General features: G+C 39.2%; 1 protein-coding gene across 14 annotated transcripts in view; it reads left to right on the top strand.

Annotated features, from left to right (window-relative positions):
- Positions 1-21,446, top strand: part of CCDC146 (coiled-coil domain containing 146) — a 251,767-nt gene that overhangs the window by 145,476 nt on the left and 84,845 nt on the right. For all 14 annotated transcript variants that reach the window (XM_077997122.1, XM_077997119.1, XM_015134198.3 and 11 more), the window contains 5 exons: positions 10,453-10,510; positions 12,274-12,450; positions 14,919-14,992; positions 15,904-16,131; positions 17,715-17,901. In XM_077997122.1, coding sequence (XP_077853248.1) covers positions 10,453-10,510; positions 12,274-12,450; positions 14,919-14,992; positions 15,904-16,131; positions 17,715-17,901 — 724 coding nt within the window. The remainder of the gene's footprint in view (positions 1-10,452; positions 10,511-12,273; positions 12,451-14,918; positions 14,993-15,903; positions 16,132-17,714; positions 17,902-21,446) is intronic.

Genomic DNA, 21,446 nt, shown 5'->3' with positions numbered 1-21,446 from the left:
TCAGGAAATAATATGTAGTCTATTTAAAGTTAAATTAATACATTATAAATAATAATAAAGTAATGAAATGCTGCTGAACTTATTTTTTGAAACAAAACAGGAGTACTTACCTTTCTGAACAGTTTGAAAAGATTTTTCAGTACTCTGTTCAACCTTTTCCTTGCCTTGACTGTGTTACCTTTTGGAGCTTCCCTGTTTTCTAGTAATTCCTAAACTTTGAACAGCAAATACATTGCGTCTTTCGTGCTACATCTGACGCATTCTGACCAGTCTTGGTCAGCTGGGGGAAACAAGGCTGTGGTGAGCTGGCACTGTCCATTGCGCTGTGAACACGAAGAGTGAGAACACTCAGGCCACACACGTGCAGGGTTGTCCTGACGTGACCCTGACTTTAGTGACTGTTGACTCTCCTGTGGCTGGTTCCTGTGGTCCTTGTTGCACATTCAGGGTTTATTAGTTGTTTTCCGTTCTTGGTCCAGTGATGATAGCAAAGTTGGAAACAAGAAAAAACAGATCTGGTAAGAAAGGAAAGGAGGAATGATCTTAGCAATGCATCTGGAATTCCAGAAAATTAGAATGTGACAGGCATGTAGGTACTTAGGAGTAGTCACAAGGAAAAACTCATAGCTAGAACAGATTTTACCTTAACTTAAAAAAAAAAAAATCTTTGCTCTTCTGTGGCAACAACTATCTTAAAAGAACTAGCTTAGAACAGATTTCTCCGAATGTGTTTCTCATAACTCAAAGAGAAGCACCTGAGACACTTGTTTGAAAGGTAGATCCCATCCAAAAAGTAATGATTATGATTTTTGCCCAAGCCCACCGCCGCCACCCAAAGTGACATTTGCTTATGTGACTCTGACTCACATTACAGTTAGAGGACCATGCGTTCCAAAGGTGGTTCTCAGCCCTGACTGCAGGTCAGTCACCTGAGTCTCCTCTCGGTGATCATTCAGTCTACGCGTAAACACTTCCAGTGACAGGAAGCTCTCAGCCCCCCACGGAGGCTCATACCAACTTTGGAAATGCTCCTGCACTTAAATGGTTGTTGGATTTGTTTATAAACCTACCTTCTTGCAACTTTCACCCATCCATGCTGGTTCTACTCCTGTGGTGAGTAATGCCTCTCACACATGTCAGCATATCAGGCTTCCTGCATTATCTCTTCACCCATAGATCCTTAAAACCAAAAGCCTTTTGACCTTGCTTTAGAAAGGAAGTAAATCCTAAGGAGCTTTGATGTCAAAGCACCCCTTAGTCAGGAAAGCTGACTAAAAATGTCAGATTTAAGTTTTAACGCAAGTTTGAAAGGTTAGGAGTTAATACATACCAGGAGGCACAGAAACAAAAACATGTTTTTGCTCCAGTAATCCCATGCAAAAGTGATAATCCAAAAGGAGAGAAAAAGATATAATGCATAAAGATATTGATATTTATGAAAGTGAAATATTGGAAGCAATCTGAATTCTAAAAAAGTGTGGAATATTTAAAATAATGCATTCCAGAAATGCATTCTTGATACTGAACCTCTGTAGTCAGAGCTGTATTTGTGTGTCAGTTTAGCTTTGACTGTGTGACTTTGGAAAAGTTGCTTAACTCCTCAGTTTCTTCATTTGTGCAACAAAAATAACAATTCCTACTTAGCAAGGTTGTGAATTTTAGATGTTATGCATTTAAAACACCTGGCACACAGTATGCTTAGTATATGATAAATAATATTTAAGATTATTTTATTATGGTACATCCACCCAGTAGAAAGCCTTGAAAATAGCTATTATTATAAAGTGTGTTTAGCAACTTGGGAAAATATTTTAATTAAATGTTAGGTAAAAATGGATTCAACCACACATATACATTTAAAATAAGTTTATTCAAAGATAACAGGGAAAATAAAAATGATCAACCATGTGTGATGGAGTAGGATTATAATCTTTAAAAGTAGAAAAGTACATTCCTTTTAGAGGAAATAAGTCAGTATTTCTTAATTAAAAAAAGAAAAATGTATGATAGAAATGTAAGTTTTAAATGTCCTAAAGAATTAGTCATTTTATGTTTGTTTAAACATAAAAATATATTTAAAGAAAAGACCATAAGTCACATCTTGTGAAAGAGCTTGCTGTCAACCATTTTGAAACTCAGAAATACTCAGGTTGCCTTTGTAACCAAACGATAGTAGCACACTACCACCCCCTGGTGGCAGCATGCCCAAGGTGTAGGATCAATACCTGGGAAGTAAAATATCACTAATGTATATATGCAAACTCTAAAAGCAAAGGCATAACTATTTAAAGATCTAAAAAACTCAATTTGTGGTCTAGACAACTAACCTACATTAAATTCAATGTGACACATTTATTACAAAATTCATCTACATTATTGCAAATAAAATGTCATAAAAATAACATAATCCCATTAAAAAGTGGGCAAAGGACATGAATAGACATTTTTCAAAAGAAGACAAATGGCTAAGAAGCAAATGAAAAAATGTTCATCACTAATCAAAGAAATACAAACTAAAACCACCATGATATATCATTTTAAACCAGTCAGAATGGCTATGATTAAAAAAAACAATAATAAGATGTTGGCGGAGTGCTGAGTAAGGGGAATACTTATATATTGTTGCTAGGAATGTGATTGCTAGAAGCTCTATGGAAAACAGTATGGATATTTCTCAAATAACTAAAAATAGTACTGCTAGTCCATCGGGCAATCCTACTACTGGCTATATACCCAAGAAAAAGAAATCATATCCAAAAGATACCTGCACTCAGATGTTTATTGCAACTCTATTCACAATAGCAAAGATATGGAGTCAACCTGAGTGTCTGTCAAGAGACTGGATAAAGAAAATGTGACATATATATACAATGGAATACTATTCAGTCATAAAAAAATGAAATTATTTCTTTTGTAGTAACATGGATGGAACCAAGGCCATTAAGTGAAACAAAACTCACAAACAGCCAAATAGCACACATTCTCATAAGTGGGAGCTAAGTAATGTGTACACGTGGACATAGAGTGTGGAGTAGTAGATACTGGAGTCTTAGAAGGACGGGAGGACAGAAGGAGGGTGAAGGTGAGAAATTACTTAATGGGTATACATGTATATAATTTAAGTGATGGTTGTACCAAAAGCCCTGACTTCACCATACTGCAATATATCCATGTAACAAAACTGCATTTGTATCCTTTAAATGCATACAAATGAGAAAACCTGGGGTGCATGTGCTTTTAGCTCATTTTCCTAGATCTACGGGCTAGTGGGATCTGCTTATTTGCTATAACCAGTGAACATAATTGTCTGTGTATTCTATTATTTCATATGATTTTTCAAGTGTGATCAATACAAACTTCAAAATCTTTCTATATTGGAAAATCATATGACTTCTTTGGCACTTAATAGCCATTAAATGCAGACTAGCAAGAAAAATGAAAAATATTTCTCTTAGACTTCTTCAGGAAATCTAGTTGATAAAACAGTTCAAAATACAGTTATTGGAAGAAATATGCAATTATATCAAACTCATTTTGTTTAGAACATTCAAGCTATTTGAAGCAGTTTCTAAAATGTCATTCTAGCATCATGTCATCTTATTAGTTAAAATTATGAACTTTTTTGTATTTTCTCATGAACAAGTGAACAAAACCATATGTTCCCATTCATTGTCTGTACTTTCTAATGTTTTTATTTTGTTTGTTAATCTCAATTTATAATGATGACTGGCTTTTAGAAAAACTGACATTTCTTTCTAGGATGCCAAGTATATCCAATTGATTGATGGGATTATTGAGTTTGACTATGTCCTTAACTGATCTTCTGACTTCTGCATCTGTGCACTTTTGATAGAGGGATGTTGAAGTCTCCAATTGTGAGAGTGGATTCATCTACTTCTCCTTGCACTTCTATCAGTTTTGCCTCATGTATTTTGATGTTCTGTTGTTAGGTGCATATACATTAAGAATTCATTGGCCGGGCGCTGTGGCTCTCACCTGTAATCCCAGCACTTTGAAAGGCCAAAGCAGGCAGATCACAAGGTCAACAGATCGAGACCATCCTGGCCAACATGGTAAAACCCCGTCTCTACTAAAAATACAAAAAAATTGGCTGGGTGTGGTGGTGCACACCTGTAGTCCCAACTACTCAGGAGGCTGAGGCAGGAGATTCGCTTGAACCCAGGAGGCAGAGGTTGCAGTGAGTCGAGATTGTACCACTGCACTCCAGCTTGGTGACAGAGCAAGACTCTGCTAAAAAAAAACAAACAAACGAACCAAAAAAAATTAAGTCGTCTTGAAGAATTGACTCTTTTATCATTATATAAAGCCTCTCTTTGTCTCTGATAACTTTTCTTATTCTGAAGTCTGTTCTGTCTGAAATTAATTTAGTGACTCATCATTTTTTAATGTTAGTGTGGCATATCTTTATCCATTTACTTTTAATATATATGGGTCTTTATATTTAAACTGGATTATTAGCAGACACAGCATATAATTTGGGTCTTTTTTTTTTTTTTTCTTTTTGGATCCATTGTGACAATCTTTTAACTGACATTTAACATGATTACTGTTGTAGTTGGGTTAGTATCTTCTACCGTATTTTTACTGTTCTGTATTTATTGTGCTTGTTCTTCATTCCTGTTTTTGTTCCCTCTTTTTATGCCTTTTGTGGTTTTAACTAAGCATTTAATGTAATTCAATTTTCTGTCCTTTCTTAGTATATCAGTTGTACATCTTTTTTTTACTTCAAGTGGTTGCCATGGAGTTTGCAGTATACATTTACTAATCTAAGACCATTTTCAAATAACACTATACCACTTCAAGTACTTTTTAACAAAATAGTCCTATTCTTCCTTCCTATCCCTTGTATCATTGCTGTTATTTCACTTACACATGGACATACATAAATATATATGCATATATAATTGAATACATTGCTGCTGTTATAAATTTGAACAGTGTTATCTGTTATCTCAAGAATAAGACAAAAGCTTTTCTTTTCCCTTCACTGATTCCATCTCTAATGCGCTTCATTTGTGCAGAACTGAGTTTGTGACCTACGTAATTTTCCTTCCCTCTAAAGAGCTTCCTTTAACATTTCTTGCAAAGCAGTCTATTGACAAACAAATGTCCTCAATTTTTATCTGAGAAAGTCTTTATTTCTCCTTACTTTGGAGAATAATATCACGAGGTACAGAGCTTTAGGTTGGTAGTTTTTTCTCTCAATACTTTAAATATTTCACTCTACTCTCTTCTTGCATGTATGGCTTCTGAGGAGAAATCGGATGTAATTCTTTGTTCCTCCATAGGTAAGTGTGGTTTTCCTCTAACTTCTCTCAGGAATTTTCATTATCGTTGACTTTCTGTAATTTACATATGATATGCCTAGATGTTCTTTGAGCTTCCTGGATCTGTAGTTTATTTTCCTGCATTAATTTGAAGGAATTTCTTGTATTCCTTTCTTTCTTCTCCTGGTATTCTTGTTATGAGTATGTATGCCTTTTATAGTTAGTTGTCCCAGAGTTCTTGAATATTCTGGTTTTTTCCTAGTCTTTTTTTTTTTTTTTCTTTTTAGTTTGGGTAGTGTCTAGTAAGATATCTTCAAGCTAAGAGATTCCTTCCTCACCCAAGTTCATTCTGTTAGTAAGCCTGTTACAAGCATTCTTCATTTCTGATAAGTGCTTTTGATCTCTAGTAGTTCTTTTCTTTTATTCTTTTCTTTTTGTTGTTGTTGTTGTTGTTGTTTGTTTTTGAGACAGAGTCTCACTCCATCGCCCAGGCTGGAGTTCAGTGGCACAATCTCAGCTCACTGCAACCTCTGCCTCCCGGGTTCAAGAGATTCTCCTGCATCAGCCTCCTGAGTAGCTGGGATTACAGGCGGCCGCCAACGTGCCCAGATAATTTTTGTATTTTTTGTAGATGGGATTATTTCACCATATTGGCCAGGCTGGTCTTGAACTCCTGACCTCAAGTTATCTGCCCGCCTGGGCCTCCCAAAGTGCTGGGATTACAGGCATGAACCACCACTCCTGGCTGAGTATTTCTTTGTTATTTCTTAGAATTTCCATCTCTCTACTTACGCTGCCCATTTTGTGATTAAGTTTATCTGTTAGCGTTCTTAGCATATGAGTCATAGTTGTTTTAAATTCCTGGTAATTCACACATCCTTGCCATATCTGGTTCTGATGCTTGCTCTGTCTCTTCAGACTGTGTTTTTTGCCTTTTAGTGTGCCTTGCAGTTTTTTTCTTGATAGCCAGACATGATGTACTGGATAAAAGGAACTGCTTTAAAGAGGACTGCAGGAACATGGTGGTGAGGTGTGGAGGGAGGGGAGCATTCCACGGTGCTATGATTAGGTCTCAGTCTTCTAGTGAGTCTGTGACTCTGAACTGTGAACTTCATCAATACTTCCCACCACCCTCCAAACCCCCTTAGGAAAGACAGGATGGCTAGAGTGGGCTGGAATCAGTGGAACCCTTTCTCCCTGTGGAAGGCTACAGCCAGCTGGAGTTGGGTGTTTCACTTCCCTAGGTCAGTTAGACTCCGATCAAACCCCAGCAGGTTAATTATAGTTGCTCAGGGCGGGCCTGTTAAAAAGAGCAGAATACTCTGGCATGTCAAAGTACTTCTGTTTCCCTCCCCTGCTGGAACACAAGGAGATTTTTCTGATACTCACTGAGAAGACTTGGTTAAGCTCCTGGAGGTAAAACTCACAAAACTGTGTCCCACTGGGGATTTTTACTCTCAGACATGTCCACGCCAAACCTCCAGCAATTCATCAATTACAATTTAGATTTTTCTACCCAGCACTGGTTCCTGCCCAAGTTTCTGCTTATGGGTGTCTACTCCAATAAGTTGTGATTCTCTGTATTCACTTTCTGTGTCTCCAATTTTGGGGAGAGTAGTTTGCCCTGTGTGTGACCTCACTTCTCTTATGGATATGAGAAGAGCTGTTGATTTTTCAGTTTGTTCAGTTTTTTACCTGTTAAGGTAGAGTGGAGCCTTTAAGCTCCTTACATACAGGAATGGAAACCAGAAATATTTTGCTTTTCCTTTACTAGTCTCTCATTTTCTGGATTTCTAAATTTTGAAATCCCAGAAATCAGTCCTTAGTTCTCTTCCTGTTTCTATCTACAATTTATCCCAAAGTGATCCATCCCATCCAGTCCTATGATCTTAAACATCATCTCATGGGCTGTGATTCCAGGTAAGATGGAGTAAGCCCACTTCATCCTGTCTCTCTCACTAAACACAGCTATAAAATCGAGTGGAATGCATGAGCGTCTATTTGAGGACCCTGAAAAGTAAATCACGTACAGGCAGGTTGGGGAAGAAGGTCAGGATTAAAAGTAGCATTGAGCTGTGGTTAAGTTATTATGTTTTCCCCTCTGGTATCCCCTAACCTGAATGCTAACCTGCATGAAATCCAGAGACGAACACTGACCTGGAGAGAGAGAGCTCCAGGAAAAGCCCTTTAATTCTGGCTCAAGGAACAAGCAAGGAACTCATGATGCTCAGAGAGAGTCCAGACCCCTGTTTAGCTTTTAATTCCTCTCCACTCTCTCATACCTCAGCTTCCAAGCAACACTGAGGCAGCAGTGGCAGAGTCATATGTGATGGGAGCCCACAGGAGCCAAAATACTGGGGAAGGGAACCTTTGGAGCTGTGATTCTCAAGAGAATTAAAAAGTCCTTTTGCTTGCTTGCTCTTGTGCTCTTTCTCTCATACAGATGTCAGTAAATTTGAAGATAAATAAAAATTGTCCAATCTGAACAGAGAAAAAAAATTGAATAAAAATGAACAGATCCATGGCCAGGTGCGGTGGCTCACACCTGTAATCCCAGCACTTTGAGAGGCCGAGGCAGGCAGATCACCTGAGGTCAGGAGATTGAAACAAGGCTAGCTAACATGGAGAAACCCCGTCTTTACTAAAAATACAAATATTAGCCGGGCATGGTGGCACGCGCCTATAGTCCCAGCTACCCGGGAGGCTGAGGCAGGAGAATTGCTGGAACCCATGAGGGTGGAGGTTGCAGCGAGCCAAGATCACGCCACTGCACTGCACTCCAGCCTGGGCGACAGAGCGAGACTCCATCTCAAACAAACAAGCAATAACAACAACAGATCTATAGGCATCCATGAGACAACAGCAAAACATCTCATTCATGTCACTGGAGTTGCAGAAAGAGAAGGTATATGATTATGAAAAAAATTTGAAGTAGCAATGGCTGAAAACTCCCCAAGTTTGGTGAAAGAAAAGCCCATAGATTCAAAAAGCTCAATGAGCCCCAAACAGGGTAAACTCAAAGAAATGTGTTCCAAATGCATCACAGTAAAACTCGAAACTGAAAAATGAAGAAAAAATCTTGAAAGAAGCAAGAAACAGGTTTCAAGAATGATGCTCATATTTATAATTTTGAAAATTAAGTGAATTGAAATGCCATTACCAAAAGAAGGAATAGAAAAACAGTAGGTTTCAGGTGGGAAGATAATGAGGTTTAATTTGAGGGCCCTTTGATATACACAACTGGAATTGCCCAGTAAGAAACTGAACATAAAAATTTGGAGCTCCAGGGAAATTCTGAACTGGAAATAAGGATGTTTAACTCATCACTGTAACTGGCACTGTGGAAACGGTATACAGAATAAGAAAAGGAGAAGTTAGGCTTCAACTAGGCTATGCAGTAAGAACAAATCTTAAAATCTCAGCGGAAGAACTGAATGAAATTTTGTTTCTGGCTCATAGCACAGTCCAGTGCAAGTCATGCAGCCACCTCGATCCTAAGCTTTGCCAGCTGGAGCATGTGCCTTCCAAGTTCAACATGGCTGGGGAAGACATTTGTTACTTCCACTCACCTTCCTTGGGCAAATTAGTCCAATGGCCCCAATCCAAATGCAAGGGAGACTGTGAAATATAGTCACCCTGTGTGTCCAGGAAGGGAAAATGGTGCAGCAAACACATGGCAATGGGTCAGGATAGAAGTGACAGGATAGAAGTGTAGACAAGGTGTGCCCACCTGGACTGCTTATGAGTTCATGTCACAGTTTTAATAGCTTGTAGTGGAAACAAAAGTAAAAATAGTTGTCCTCAAATACCCATATCTAATAACCACTTAGACTTGGCTCCTGGTCTAAATCTGCCCTTCACCTGAAATACTCATTCAGTCTCTTGTGTATCCATGTCCCTATCGCATCTGGATCTCTGAAGTTTCCTCTGGCTCTAGCATTCGTTATACCTCAGGAATGCAATTGTCACACACAACTGAAACTGAGCTCTTCAAATAACCCTTCTTCACACCTTTGAACAACTGTGGACTCTTCCCTTCTGTGATTTCTGTGAGGGTTTTCTGCAATCTGGATGTAGAAGAATGTGGTGCAACAGGTCATTCTGAGTGATGATCTATTTGCATATGCATGCCCGTATCTCATTCAGCACATACATCATTTTAAATAATGAAGATGGGAACAAAACTAATTTCAGTTCCATTTATTCATATTAATTTTTACTGGATGGCAACTATATGCAAGCACTTGTTAAGACGATGATGCAGTGGTAAATTGGGAGCTAGGTTTTCTAGTGGGGAAATGTGTAACACAATGTCAGGTCATGATGAATACTATATAGAAAAGTAAAGCAAAACGAGGAAAGAGTTTGAGGACTGTTGGTACTGTTTTAGATGGCCAGGCACCTCTATGAGAAGGTGATATCGGTACAGGTCTGCATGAAGCAAGAAGTGAGCTATGCAAAGATCTGTGGCGAGAGCATACCCGCTGGAGGGATGAGATAGGGCAAAGGCCCTGAGGTAGAAACAAGCTTGGCAAGAAAGCCAGTGTGACTGGTGCCAGAGAGTGGCAGGCCATGAGACTACAGAGGCAGATGAGGCAGGGCCATGTAGGTGTGGGAAAGGAGTTCAAATTTTGGTCCAGGTGTGATGGGAATTTACCAAACAGGGAAACGAGGTGATCTATTTACATGTCAAAAAATCACTGTGGTGTGGGTGGAGAATTGACTTTAATGGGCAAAGGTGGAGGCAGGCAAAGTAGGAGATCAATTGGGAGGCTGTAGTAGGAATCCAGGCAGGCACTAGCCCAGTCCAAGTGACATAAAGAAGAAAAAGCCCAGAGCTTGCCAGGAAGGACCCTGTGTCCCAGGGGTAGGCCCATGGTCCCCAACATTTATAATGTGCTGAGGTAATTCCTCTAAGTGAGTGTGTGTTCACAAAGTTATGGGAGTCCTGGGGAGGAGGGAGCACCCCAATGCACCTGTGATTCAGGAAAACCATCATAAAGAATGGACACCAGGTTGCCTGGCAGACAAGCATGGGAATGGCATTCTGGGATGAGAAGATAGAAAGTTGTTATTACAGAAAGAATTTATTTCTTTGTACCTTTTACAGAAAGAACTTATTTCTTTGTACTTTTTCAAACTTGATTTTTTTTTTTTTTTGTAGCTTAAAGGAAGAAAAAATCATCATAATGAAAGAATTTGAGAAGATACCAAAGCCAGGAGTAAGTCTTAGATGATATAGAGTTTCTTAAATACAGCTGGATTCAATCATCCCTTTTTATAAATATTGTTTATCACAACAACCATATCCTGAAACAATTTAAAGATTCTAAAGTCTTAACTGTGAATGATGCTGAAAAGACTAGCTACATAACTTCTGGAGTAAATATAAGTGATGCCTATTATAGACCTTAGCAACTTGGCATCTAATTTAGGCTGTATTTAGTTGGACAATGTCTGCTTTGTTTCCAGAAGAAAAAAAGATTCTGTGGTTGACACTAAAAGTATTATTTTGCTGTAGCTATTACGGTCATAGTTCTCTGAACATCTCAAGTTATTACAATACATTTTTACAAAGAAAATGTATCACTTGTCTATTCCTGCCTAACAAACCATCCCAGAACTTAGTGGCTTAAAACAACCACCATTTCGTATTTTTCACAGTTCTGAATTCTTCTGGTCTTAGCTGGCCAAATTGGGGCTGGGTAAACTAGGATAGCTCCATTCATATACCAGCCATTTGGCAGGCTATTTGGTCTAAGGTCACATGTCACTAGTTGGTCACATGATGATGGAAGGGTTTCCAGCCTCAAGAAGGAGCAAACTCCAATATGTAAGACCTTTTTGGGTCTCTGCTAAAATCATTTTTCGTGATATCCCATTGGCCAATGCAAGTATTATAACATGACCAAGTCTAGAATCAAGTTGGCCGTACCTCTTAATGGGAAGAATGATCAAGTAAATGCAAAGGGACATGCATACCCCGGAGATAGGAGGAATTTGTGGCCACTTTTTACAATCTATTATAGAAAGTAAATAGAATGATCACCATACTTTGCACTCCTTCCACCTTCTGATAATCCAAAAGTGTGTTGGTGGTGGTTTAATTCCAAGGCCAGCTCACCAAAAACCTGTTTAGCATAGAGTAAAATACTATTAATTCTAAATAAGTATGCCAAACCATCATTTACAACACAGATTTTATGGGAAAAACATTTTGAAATTTCATTCAGATCCTAGGATCACCAGTGATGCTCTCACCCAGCAGCAGTGGGAGGAGGGAGCTATACAGAAAGCCCAGGGCAGGCTAAATAGACCCAGCACTGAGTCATCAGTAACAGTAACTGTAGACCTTCTCAGTGTGAGAAGGCTTCTCTCCGATAAGTCAAACACTCCACAGGTAATCAGACATGAGACAAAGATCTTCGATGATTCTAGGGTAGATGGTATTTGGGGAGAATGTGCATGAGCTAGAGAAGTAATATCAATAAGAAAGTGGGGGATTAAGGAGTGCAAAGTGTTGGGTATCCAAATATGAACACCTTTATCTTTAGTTCCCATGTGACTCAGGTTAACCATAAGTCAGATATTCAAAGATTATTTGCATCTGATTTTGTCAGATCACAAAGCTACTAGAAAACAGACTGTACATTTTTTTTCACGTCCTTGGTATGAAATAAAAATTAACACGAAAAATGAAGCATTTTTAAAGTAGGAGAATAGAAAAGAGCACTAATAAAAAAAGAATTCAAATCTAACGTGTTTAATTATACATGCAGTATCATTATCATGCCTTTGTTAAAGATGTTGGCAATCACAAGTTGCATTTAGCTTTGTGAGAAATCATTTAACTTTGTGAGAAATCATTCATGAACCTCAAAACAAATATAATCAAAATGGTGAGTGAAATTAGTTTTAATTCAGTTTTTAGGTAGATAAATGTTTGTTCAGACTATATAACCTAATCATCTCATGACTTTTAAAGGAAATGGAGAAGAAGATGAAAATATTGAGAGAAAGCACTGAAGAATTACGTAAAGAAATAATGCAGAAGAAATTAGAAATTAAAAATTTACGAGAAGATTTGGCATCTAAACAAAAGCAGTTACTAAAGGAGCAGAAGGAACTAGAAGAATTGTTGGAACATCAGGTCGTCTTAAAGGTGTGCTACTTGCCGTTAATACTTAAACATTGTGCCTTGCATGGATATAAAAGTGTGTGGGTATTAAGAGTAACCAGCAGGTTGAATTACTGTCTCACAAACTGAAATGTCTGTATTGCGATTGATCCTATCAAACTAAATCTAGGCTCTGGGAATTCACAAAAGACCTTGGGTATTTGGGAGTATCACTCTAATTTGGAGCCTCACCCTGTGAAAAGGTCTCTCCTGACCTCACCAGACATTTTTGGACGTTAGAAACGAGTGTCACAAACAATTGTTTCCTTGAAGAACAACCATGGCCAGGTGCAGTGGCTCACACCTATAATCCCAGCACTTTGTGAGGCCAAGGCGGGTGGATCACCTGAGGTGAGGAGTTTGAGACCAGCCTGGCGAACATGGTGAAACCCATCTCTACTAAAAATACAAAAATTAGCCGGGTGTGTGATGATGGACGCCTGTAATCCCAGCTACTCGGGAGGCTGAGGCAGGAGAATTGCTTGAACCCGGGAGGTGGAGATTGCAGTGAGCTGAGATCGCACCACTGCACCCCAGCCTAGGTGATAGAGTGAGACTCTGTCTCAAAAACAACAACAACAACACACACACACACACACACACACACACACACACAATCAAATTGTCCTAACCTCTCACATATATTTGTATTACCTTATCCTTGTCTGTTTGATTGCATTCCACTTCCTCTCACTATAAAAGGGATGAGAGGCCTGTATTTATGTTTTAGGAGATAATGAATTAAAATTCATTTTACTTTGAAAGATGTATAAATAACTCTCAAAACAGTTTAACCTAGAGCTGTTTTAAAAACAACATCTGAAACTCATTGGCCTAGGGGATCATGGTGATACACTTTGACCTATTTTTCTGTAACAGTCCTAGAGCAGTCAGCCAAGATGTACCCAGCTGCTGAACAGAGCACAGGACCCTAGCAGAGATGGATTTAACAGGAACCCAGTGAAGCTTAAGCTTCAGGCCCCTCACTTGCATGAACCTCTTCCGAGATGCTGTACCTAAGTTAGCATTTGTAATTTTTACTCTTTTTCTTAACGAGGGCCCTCCAGATGGTACAAGTTTCAGCCCCACAAAATGTGATCTGCCCCAGGACTGAGCAAGATCCCACAGAGAAATGTCTCGCCCACCACACTGCAGTGACGGATTCAACCTCCCTGCATGTGTGTTACCCCGGCTCCAAAGTCCAATGACATCCTTGGGCAGGAAGGTGCTTGTCTATAACCCTTGCCATGTACGTAAGACTCTTGAGACTTCAACTGAACCTCCCGTGAATCCACAGAGCATAGTGGGAGGTGTGGTGTTAGACGAACTTAGCTTCTGAGCTCGGCCTTGCCACTTACTAGCTGTGTGACTTCGGGAAACTTATTTAAGTTCTTGTAGCATGAGTCTTAGGCAGGGCTCCCCAGAAACAGAGCCTAAGACAACTACTAATGGAAGGAGAGTTCTAAGGAGAATCCTATAGGAGATGGAGGAAAGCAGGATAGAGCTGGGGAAGAAGATGGGCCAGAATACAGCTGCTTCAGGAGAACTCTAGTCTCAGCCTGATCCCATGGAGAACTCACGAAGTCATAAGTTACATCATGGAGGCTGTTGCACCCAGAGGTGGGGGTGGGGGGTGTCTATTAGATCACCGCATCAGTTAGTCATTGGTTGCAGCTTGCTCCCCTCCTCCCTCCACCCCCTGGCTCCCATTCCTTCACAAGGCAGCTCTGCTCAGCCAGTGACAATCTGATGGAGAGGAAATTAAGCATGAACCATTAGCAGTCATCCCTGCAGCATCTGGGGGGTGGGTGGGCGGGCAGATGGGCCCTGGCTTAATGATGGTTCAGCTTATGATTTTTCTACTTTACAGTGGTGTGAAAGCAGTATGCATTTAGTAGAAACCATGCTTCAAGTAGCCATGCAACCATTCCATTTTTCACTTTCAGTATTGAATAAATTACATTTATTATACAGTATTCAATAAGTTATGTGTATTTACTGCGTGGCACTCAACACTTTATTATATAATAAGCTTTGTGTTAGGTGGATTATAGACTAATAAAAGTGTCCTGAGAATGTAGGCTAGGCTAAGCTATGATTTCAGTAGGTTAGGTGTATTAAATACATTTTCGACTTAACATAGTTTCAACTTACAATGGGTTTATTGGGATGTAACTGCATGAATGTGGAGGACCATCTGTACCTCCGTAAAGGGAATCTGGGCAGAAGACCAACAGTATTTGCTACACTCAGCTACCTCCTCTTCAAAAGGATAACAAATACAGCTATCTTACAAGGTCATTGTGAGTATTAAATGGGATAATTAAAGCACACAGGGCAGATGGTAAGTATCTACATATCGTAGTTCCTTTCTCCCTCATATTTAATTTTCTTGTCTTAATTGCTTCTACTCGAAGACCACATAATTTAACATGATTTCATTTCTTTGCTAGGATGAAGTGGCCCACCATCAAACCATTCCAGTACAAATTGGAAAAGAGATAGAAAAAATAACACGCAAAAAAGTGTATGATTCAATATTTTTACTTTGAATCCCTCCCAGTCCAAGTTATGTGTGCACACTGAAACGAGAGTACTAACAACTGACATGTTAAATTACTATGATAATTTTAGAAATGTCTGCTTTTGGCCGTGTCTAGGTTGTTTATATCAAGTTCTTTAAAAGAAAGTAATGCACCAAATTACTATCATTCATAATATTTATGGCTTAATTACGGGTCAAGATTCTGTTGCCAATTTATAAATCATATTTTTATGGAGAAATTCAATTGACTTTAACAGGGCTGTACATGGGATAGATTATGTGAACTGGTTAGAATTTCATGGTCTAGAAGTATATCAGCCAGGCAGCAGCCCAAAGACCAAATAATAGTAACTCCCCACTTTGCCACCCATTCATGTGTGTAACATCCCTCAGATGTTCAGAGTAGATTTGGAGGCAGAGGTCATTGAGGAAATTCTCAGTGTTTAGAGGAACCAAAAAAGATAAAAGATTTTAAGTGAAGATGCAAAAATTCTGGGAAAACAATATGATTACTCTGGTGACTAATCTTAAGAGGAAAGGGAAAAATTAGGCAGGCACTAGTAACTGTTCTAAAAACTAAGCTCACCAACACCAAAGTTGAGAAACTCAGATCAATTCCAGGAGGCTGGTCAGGATGGGGGCTGAATCACAGGAGATGGTAGCAAATTGGGATCTGCAGAGAAAGTAGGGAGGCTGGGCAAATTCCTGCCTTCCGTGGCACTCAGTGGAGATGCCGTCTAAGTCCCATCCATCTGTGGTCTTTACCCACTGCTGAGATCATTGAATTTATGATTATCTCTTCTGCTGCCTGGTTAGAAAGCAAGAATAGGTAAGGCCAGCATGGCCTCAAAATAAGGCAAACGTGTGTGTGTGTGTGTGTGTATCCCCTACAGAGAAATGGAAAAGAAAAAAATTCTCTTGGAACAAGAAGTCAAAAACCTAAATGACTCCCTAAAGAAAGTTGAAAACAAGGTTAGTGCTATAGTGGAAGAGAAGGAAAATGTAATAAAGGAAGTTGAAGGCAAACGAGCCTTACTTGAAATCAAAGAACGAGAACATAACCAATTGGTCAAGCTATTGGAATTAGCCAGAGAGAATGAAGCAACTTCATTAACTGAAAGGTTAGTTATATTTATGTATGTTATGTTCTGTCATCTAAATTTTTCTTCAATTTATACTTGAGAATTCAAAACATAATCTTACTTTGGTGTTGAGTCATTAATATTTTTAAATGATTTTAAGTCAACTTTCACCATTAATATATTATCAGATAAAGCACTTTGAAGTATTTTTTGATATTTTACTCATACATTTTTCTCAATTTTCTGTTACCAAATTTTCAGGACAAAATCTGCTATATGTTGTATGTTTCTGAATGTGCCTTTGGAAAATTATGTGACTGGAGTATGTTATGTTTAGTTCAGGGATTTTGCCAACAAATCAATGATATTTCTTAGGCCATCTTGACTTTTTTCTAATAGAAGTAATTTCATGGTGTAATTCTCTAGGAGAGTTTTATGTCCTGCTTTTTTATTTTATTTTATTTTATTTTTGAGATGGAGTCTTGCCCAGGCTGAAATGCAGTGGTGCGATCTCAGCTCATTGCAAGCTCCACCTCCTGAGTTCAAGTGATTCTCCTGCCTCGGCCTCCCAGGTAGTTGGGACTACAGGTGCACACCACCATGCTGGGCTAATTTTTTTTTTTTTTTTTTAAGTAGAGACAGGGTTTCACCATGTTGGCCAGGTGGTCTCGATCTCTTGACCTCATGATTTCCCACTTTGGCCTCCCAAAGTGCTGGGATTACAGACGTGAGCCACTGCACCCAGCCTATGTCCTGCTTTTAAGTAGAATTTCAAGGACACTGGAGGCTTCTATCTCTGCTAATCTGTTATTTTTGGGGGAGTGAGGGTTATAAGACTGCAGTTCTAAATGATACCAACTCACAAACCTAGTTGCCTTTGGCATTATTTACAATTTATGATTCCAATATCAGAATAGTTGTGTATGTATATACTGAGCATGCTGTCTTTTATTAAACTTTTATTTTAAATTCAAGGTTACACATACAGGTTTGTTACAGGTAAACTTGTGTCATGGGGGGTTGTCGTACAGATTATTTTGTCATCCAGGTATTAAGCCTAGTACCTATTAGCTATTTTTCCTGATTCTTTCCCTCCCTCCTCCCACCCTCCACCCTTCGAAAGGCTCCAGTGCATGTTCCTCTCTATGTGTCCATGTATCCTCATCATTTTGCTACCACTTATAAGTGAGAACATGTAATATTTGGTTTTCTGTCCCTGCACTGGTTTGCTAAGGATAATGACCTCCAACTCCATCTACATTCCTGCAAAGGATATGATCTCATTCTTTTTTATGGCTGCATAATAGTCCATGACATATGTACCACATTTTCTTTAACTGGTCTACCATTGATGGACATTTAGGTTGGTTCTATCTCTTTGCTATTGTGAATAGCACTGTGATGAGCAAACGTGTGCATGTGTCTTTATGATAGAACAGTTTATATTCCTTTGAGTATATACCCAGTAATAGGATTACTGGGTCGAATGGTAGTTCTGTTTTTAGGTCTTTGCCAGAAGAGATTGGGAGCCAATATTCAACATGCTGTCTTGATAAGTTTTGAAATACATTTAGGACAGCTGATAACAAATCACTTTCATATTCTTCCTTTACCTGGAACAGAGGGATATTGGATCTGAATTTACGCAACAGTCTCATTGACAAGCAGAACTACCATGATGAACTTTCTCGTAAGCAAAGAGAGAAAGAACGGGATTTTCGCAATTTAAGAAAGATGGAACTGCTCTTGAAAGTGTCCTGGGATGCGCTTACGCAAACTCAAGCAATGCATCAAAGGCTTCTATTAGAGGTGAGGGCTGTAAACTATCATCTGATTTTTAAGCTCGGTGCTAACTTTTGAAGTAAAAATATTTTAGGAAGCCGTTTTTGCTGCCAATAGAGAAGAAGGAAATACAAGTAACAGAGAAAAGGTAATTTTCAAATGCATCAAGCCTATTATGAAATCTATAGTCCTATAATGTTTTGTAATCTCATTTTGCTAACCCAAGATTAGGGAAATGTCTTGTTTGGATCAGTTGTTCATCAGCCTGACCTGGGGAAGTGACTGGGTCATCCAATTCTAGAAGAGCTAGAGGGTTCACTGCAGAGTGGGGCCAAGTGGATCATTATTTTCACCAGTTGAAAGAGTCAGATCCAGCATGGTGTCATGGCAGACTATAACAGTGAAGGACTAGGTCAAATTATGTGGATATAGATGATCAGCAGCCTGCACTTCCAACTAGCCAAGGGCAATCCAGAACCCAGTGCCAGGCTCCTGGCTATTTCTGTGCAGAGTCGGAGGTGTTCCAGTCAGAAAATGCTCAAGACAACTGTTACCTGCCTCTGTGTTCCCAAGTGAGGGGTCCTGTTGCCCCTGGTTGTCTCCTCTCTCAGAGGGCACTCCCTGTGGTAAATGACCAAGCACCACTGAAAGGGCAGAGGATGCTTGAGAGGGCTGCAGCCTTGTGCTAGAGCCTTCCTTGAGCGAAAAAGGGGTCAGCCTCTGAGATGAAGCAGCTAGGTATATAGAAACCTTTCTGATTCTCTTCAGGACTGTCATGCTCCAGAAACTTATGGAGGGTCACGACCTCAGAAATGTGAACAGGAGTTTCCAGCTGTGGTAGACACCTCTGATCCTAACCTACGCCTAGTTCTCCTTTCCTCCTGGGCACATAGAAAGTTTATACTTCCTTGCACCCTTTGCCGTTGAGCAGGGTCACATAACTCATTCTGGCCAGAGGATTGTAGACAAAAGTGACACACATCACTTCCAGCCTATTACATCTAGTTACCAGTGTGAGACCCTCTAGCTGTTTTTCCCTCTCCTGTGGTAACTGTGGAAGTGCATGACGCCATGGAGGTGCTATAAAATGGGAGCAGCCAGGAATGCTGAGCCAACAGTGGTCTCAGAGTCCTCTTGATTGCCCACAGGCTTTGTAGGAAACAGCTTTGGTAGTTCGAAGCCATGATATTTGGGGGTTATTTCTGTAGCATAACTTAGCCTGTCCTAACTGAAAGACCAACCTTAAGGAACATGTGTGAAAAAATTGGTTAGGGTTATAAGTGTTACAAACAGCTAGGACTTGGACTTGGTCTTGCTGTCAGATGGCACTTAAAATCTTCAAGAAGTTTTCTGGCCGGGTGCGGTGGCTGCTACCTGTAATCTCAGCATTTTGGGAGGCTGAGGTGGGCAGATCACTGAGGTCAGGAGTTCAAGACCAGCCTGGCCAACATGGTGAAACCCCGTCTCTACTAAAAATACAAAAATTGGCTGGGTGTGGTGGTGCATGCCCATGATCCTAGCTACTTGGGAGGCTGAGGCGGGAAAATCGCTTGAACCCGGGAGGCGAAGGTTGCAGTGAGCTGAGATTGTGCCACTGCACTGCAGCCTAGATGACAGAGCCAGATTCCATCTCAAACAAAAAAAAGAAGTTTTCTGTATCTGTGAGGCAAAATGTACTTTTATAGTCTTTTGCAAAACAAATAAAACATGTATGTTCTACTATATATGTGTTTTTATAAATATTATTTTATATAACTGTTATACATAGTATATTTATGATATATATATACTTCTTAATCATTTTATTGCAGTTCCAACAGGTAGATTTATTTGTATCACTCTGAAATCTCTTTAACTGTAGTAGTGCTTTTTGCCTTAAAAGATTGTTTGTCTGATCTTAGTATAATAATATCAGTTATACTATCTTTTGGCCTGTTAGAGTCTGCATGGTATTATTTACTTTCATTTTGTTTTTCCTTTTTGGAGACAGTCTTGCTTTTCTGCCCAGGCTGGAGTGCAGGCACCGTCTCAGCTCACTGCAACCTCCACCTCCCGGGTTTAAGCAATTCTCATACCTCAGCCTCCCAGAAAGCTGGGATTACAGGCATGTGCCACCATACCCGGCTGATTTTTGTATTTTTAGTAGAGACGGGCTTTCACTATGTTGGCCAGGCAGGTCTCAAACTCCTGACCTCAAGTGATCTATCTGCCTTCGCCTCCCCAAAGTGCTGGGATTACAAGTGCGAGCCACCGCGCCCAGCCCTATTTACTGTCACTCTTTCTGTGTCCTTATTTTGGTGTGTCTCATATACACAGCACATACTTTTCAAAATCTAGTCTGATAAATTCTGCCTTTCAATTCTTGTATTTAGTCTAAAAATTAATATTTAATGTAATTGTGGATATATTTGACCTTATTCTGTGATATTACTTTTGCTTTCTCTGTGTCCCATCTGCTTTATGTTCCACTTTCTCTCCCATATTTCCTTCCTTGGGATTAATCAACATTTCATATTGTTCTGCTATCTTTGTTTTAGATATGCCTCTGTTAGTTTTACATTATGTTTCTATTCTTCAGGTAGTTACCCTGAAGATTACAACAGTCATCTTTGACTTACTAGAATCCAATATAAATTATTTGTATTTTTACTCCTTCTAAGACAGCACTAATACCTTTGATGATTTTAACTCTGGCTTACCTTTGCAACTCTCATGCCCTCAAACATATTTTTATTCCAACTTCCCAAGTTATTCTTGTTGGAAGCATTGGTTTACTGCAAGCTACTCCATCTTAGCCCAAAGCATAGCATGTTAGGATGTTAAATTGGAACTTTGGACAAACACAGACCCTGTGGCCACCCCACCTCAGTCATAGTAATATTTATAGTAGACAGCAGGTATAATGTCCATTCAAAGTACTAATGGAAACTTCAATGTGATGAGTAGGAAACTCTTAAAACCAGCAAGTGTTGCTTGTACTAATAAAACAATTCCTGTTTTTTGATCAAATAACTGTTTGGTAAGATTTCTTTAAACAATGGGATAAAATGTATAATTGCCTTTAATAACAATTTTGGTAGTTATGGTAGTAAGTAAAGTTAATCCATTCAATATGTTTCTAATGCTGAGTCATCAAAGCATTCTTTTTAATATTGAAGAGTAAGGTAACCTAAATAGAAGAAATAATTCGTCTCATAAATTAATAGTTCTTAGCTCAAAAAGGGTTATACATTGGTAAAAATCACAAGATTGGTTCTAAAAGACTACACACACAAAACAGACTTAGGTTCACTTCTACCAGAAAATCTAGATTAAGTACCATAGAAGGGACACATAAACATAATACACAATGTCATCCTACTAGTTCCACTTCTAGTTACAATAGAAAATTGTGACGGACCATGGTCTCTGCTGACAGCCAGAAAAAAATCAATAAACTGAAAATCATATATTTTTAGGAGACATATGCAAATAGGAAGTAAATTCCACAAAGGCATCATCACTTCCTGGTGAGCAGAAACAGGTGGCTTTTTGCCTCCCTGAGACATTTGCCAAGTCTAGGCCTGGGCATG

This window comes from Macaca mulatta, chromosome 3, assembly GCF_049350105.2.
Source record: "Macaca mulatta isolate MMU2019108-1 chromosome 3, T2T-MMU8v2.0, whole genome shotgun sequence".
Lineage (NCBI taxonomy): Eukaryota > Metazoa > Chordata > Mammalia > Primates > Cercopithecidae > Macaca > Macaca mulatta.
The sequence above is the reverse complement of the archived record's forward strand: the minus strand, read 5'-3'. Positions and strand labels throughout refer to the sequence as shown.